General features: G+C 49.3%; 1 protein-coding gene across 1 annotated transcript; it reads left to right on the forward strand.

Annotated features, from left to right (window-relative positions):
* Positions 1 to 1,180: 1,180 nt before the first annotated feature.
* Positions 1,181 to 2,218, forward strand: LOC129517839 (melanoma-associated antigen B18-like). Its single transcript, XM_055337987.1, has one exon. It carries the CDS (start codon positions 1,181 to 1,183, stop codon positions 2,216 to 2,218), a length of 1,038 nt encoding a protein of 345 aa, XP_055193962.1.
* Positions 2,219 to 3,877: the final 1,659 nt, after the last annotated feature.

The following is a 3,877-nucleotide window of genomic DNA, read 5'->3' on the forward strand; positions in this document are numbered from 1 at the left end:
GCCCAGCACCAACAAGACATCAAGGTATGACACTGAGGACTGAGGGGAGAACCCACCCAAAAAGATGGAGCAACAGAGAGGTCCCCACCCTCGGCCCCACCAACCCCTGTGAGTCTTGGAAGGCCCCAATCATGGTTGCTTGGCTCAGCTCCTAACTTACTTTCTACTTGGGGTTCTGAGGGAAATGAAAGCCTTGGTCTGAGGTGAGCTGGCTAAGTTCACCAGAGGAAGAAGCCTCAGGCTCAAGCTGTCAGGAGTCAGGAAGGACCCCTGTTTGAGTTCTACATAATTCTTCTGCCAGCGGAACGGAGGGGAATACCCTAGAAATCCACCCGGGCCTTTATGGTGGAAGCCCAGGTGGGCGTGGCCGGAAGTGCTCATGTTGTCTTCCGTTAACCCCGCCCGTTAGGGAGCCCCAGAGCTTGTTGGGAAAGGTATAGAGGTGTGGTCTTATGCCAGCGAAGGGAGGAGTCCTGGGACTGGACAGATGTCAAGGTGAGTAACTTGTTGGAACTGAAGAGGTGCACTCCTTTCAGAGCTGGGGTGGGGGCAGCCCTGGTGGCTCAGCGGTCTAGTGCCATCTTCGGCTCAGGGCATGATCCTGGAGACCTGGGATCGAATCCCACGTCGGGCTCCCTGCATGGCACCTGCTTCTCCCTCTGCCTGTGTCTCTGCCTCTCTCTCTCTCTTTCTCTGTCTCTCATGAATAAATAAAAAAATTTAAAAAAAAAGACTCATTTGAAAGAACTGGGGTGACCCAAAGAGCCCTGCCCTATTCCGGAGTGCCCCACACCCACTGCCCTGAACTCGTGGCTCTAGCGTGGCTTTTAGGCCTGACGCCCTCACTTGCGCTTTGGGAATTTGCCTGGCGGCAGGCCTTTGTCCAAAGCGGCAGCCTCAAGTCATCAGAGGGAGGTTTCGAGGAGTCAATAAATTTCTGACTTAGAACTGGGGTGACAACCACCCCCAGAAGGGAAGAGGTTCATGGAGTCCTGCCCACCCCTGCTTTGTGGGTTCCTAAGACAGTACCCTTAAGGGGATAAACAGAGACACCTTTTCTTGGAGCTTGGGTAGAACATCCTTAGCGAGGCTTTGCATACCATCTCTTCATATTCCAGGGTGACCTCTTCATCAAGCTAACTGCTTGCACACCCGCCTGCTGTCCCTGACCAGAGTCACCATGCCTAGAGGTCAGAAGAGTAAGCTCCGTGCCCGTGAGAAGCGCCGCCAGGCCCGTAGTGAGGCCCAGGACCTGGAGCGTGCTCAGGCCACCGCAGCAGCTGCAGGGGAGTCCTTCTCCACTGCCTGTGCTCTCTCGGGGGGCCGCCCTGAGAATTTGCCTGCTGCTGCAACAGCTAGCAGTCCTCAGGCACCTAAGGGAGCCTCAGGTTCCACCAGTGCTAGTGTAGCCATGTCATGCACTGATTCAGATGAAGGTGCCAAGAGCGAAGATGAGGGAAGCCCCAACTCCTTTAGTGGCACTGAGGTCTCACGCAGAGACCCATTAAACAAGAAGGTGATTCTGTTGGTACAGTTCCTACTGCAGAAGTATCAAAATAAAGAGCCAATTACCAAGGCAGACATGCTGAGGTTGGTCATCAAAAAGTACAGGTGTCATTTCAATGAGATCCTAAAGAGAGCCTCTGAGCACATGGAGCTGGCCTTCGGTGTTGATTTGAAGGAAGTGGATCCCATCCGGCACTGCTATGCCCTTGTCAGCAAACTAGACCTCACCTTCGATGGGACGATGCGCGACGAAGAGAACATGCCCAAGACGGGCCTCCTGATGATTGTGCTGGGTGTGATCTTCATGAAGGACAACTGCGCCGCAGAGGAGGAGGTCTGGGAAGTCCTGAATATGATGGGTGTCTATGCCAACAGGAAGCACTTTATCTATGGGGACCCCAGGAAGGTCATCACTGAAGATTTAGTGCAGCTAAGGTACCTGGAGTACCGCCAGGCACCCGACAGCTTCCCTCCACGCTACGAGTTCCTGTGGGGGCCCAGGGCCCATGCTGAGACCAGCAAGATGAGAGTCCTTGAGTTTTTAGCCAAGGTTCATGACACGGTCCCCACTGCCTTCCCAGCCTGGTATGAAGAGGCTTTGAAAGATGAGGAAGAGCGAGCCCGAGCCCGAGCTGCTGCCCGGGCTCGGACTGCTGCCCTGGTCCGTGCACGTGCCAGGGCCTTGGCTGGGGGCATCTCCCACACTAAGTGAGGGCTGAGGCTGGTCGAGAAGGTGTGTCACCATTCTAACGGGGGGCGGGGGTGGGGAGGCAGGGCCGGGCTAGTGGAGCCTGTGTCATTTGGCGTTCCTGTTGTGTATATCAGTAACATGGAATTTCATTTCTTTTTTTAGGTTATATTTCAGATGTTGAAGTTTGATGCAGATTGTTTTCTTTGTGGAAGAGAAAAAGTCAACATTCTAAGTAGTAGATGGCCAGGGTGGGTATGGAAGGAACACAGTGAATATCATCTTTGTGTTCCTGTTCTATCTGGTAAACTTAGGGTGTTTTTTTTGTTGTTCTCTTTTTCTTTCTTTCTTCTCTTTTTCTTTCTTTCTTCTCTTTCTTTTTCTCTTTTTTCCTTTCTCTCTTCCTTTCACTCTTTTGCCTTTTGTCATATTTCAAAAATTATTTCTTTAATGGAAAGTTTACACTAATTTTTAAATAAAAATTTATTAATGATTTGGGTATTCATTGCTGTCTAATAGATTTAAGATTAGGAGTCTTATTATTTAGTAAAACAAATTAGGAAGCCTTTCATGTTTACCCAAACAGAACAATAAAACATGGCATTATACCAAGCATTCCCTTTGAAATGCAAAAAAAAAAAAAATTAGCAGTAAAATTACTGGGATCGAAAAATGGAGGGGAGAGAAGTAAAAGGCTCAGTTCTTGGTTTCCCCTTTCCATTTTAGTCTGTTCTGCAAGAAGATACATAGCTAGATTTGGTTTACTTACTAAAGAATGTAGGAGAAATAAAACATTTGAAAACTAGAATTCGTGTTTGCTGACTCATTTATTTTACAAATACTAACTGAATGTCTGCTCTTAGAAAGTCACGGTGTTAGAAGTGGGGAAGCTAGGATATAAAACACTCCTGGCCTTAGGATTGCACAGTCTGGGAACAGTAATCATATAAAGAAGATGGTGCGAGCCCCTCTAAGACCTAATGGACCAATAAGAAGGAGTAAAGGGGTAAGGAGGCCAGGAGAGGGTTGAGAGAAGCGGGACAGGGAGGGTGTCTGGCTGAGCCATAAGATATAAATTCCCTGAAGAAAGGCAGTTGGGGGTTTGGGGAAATTACAAGCCCCTCAGGGTGGGTGGTGGGGAGTGGACAGACAGTATTTAAGCTGCCTGGTGGGCCACGCAAGGTTGTGGGGCTGGGGAGCAAAGGGTGGACAGACAGATGCTTTCTCGGCGTTGAAGGACAACAGAATGCAAACCTGCCCTTGTGTGACTTTGGTACCATCATCGGTAAACCAGAGGAAGACCTCCTCCAGAGGCAGAAATGGAAGCTAGCCTGTGTTCTTGTTCACTGGCACTTGGACAAAGAGCGTAGTCTCGTTGTAGGCACAGCATCTTCAGGGTGCTGCTCCTCTGAGGTACAATGTTGAGGAGTTACTGTGTTGGCTCTCTGCTCTGAATTGGGTGGGGAACCAGGTCCCAATTCATTTAAAGATTACCTACATGATCACAAGTGTAATTTTGCAAATTCTGAGGGAGGATTAGATTCTTGGTGGCAGTGAAATGAGTGAAAATTGGGCTGGTCTGGATGGGAAGGTCTTGATTTTTGACACATTCTGGGACATCTGAGTTGCATCTAGCTGGAGAAGACTCTTCCATACCCAAGTTGAGTAATTTAACCTGAACTG

This window comes from Nyctereutes procyonoides, unplaced genomic scaffold (assembly GCF_905146905.1).
Source record: "Nyctereutes procyonoides isolate TBG_1078 unplaced genomic scaffold, NYPRO_anot_genome, whole genome shotgun sequence".
NCBI lineage: Eukaryota > Metazoa > Chordata > Mammalia > Carnivora > Canidae > Nyctereutes > Nyctereutes procyonoides.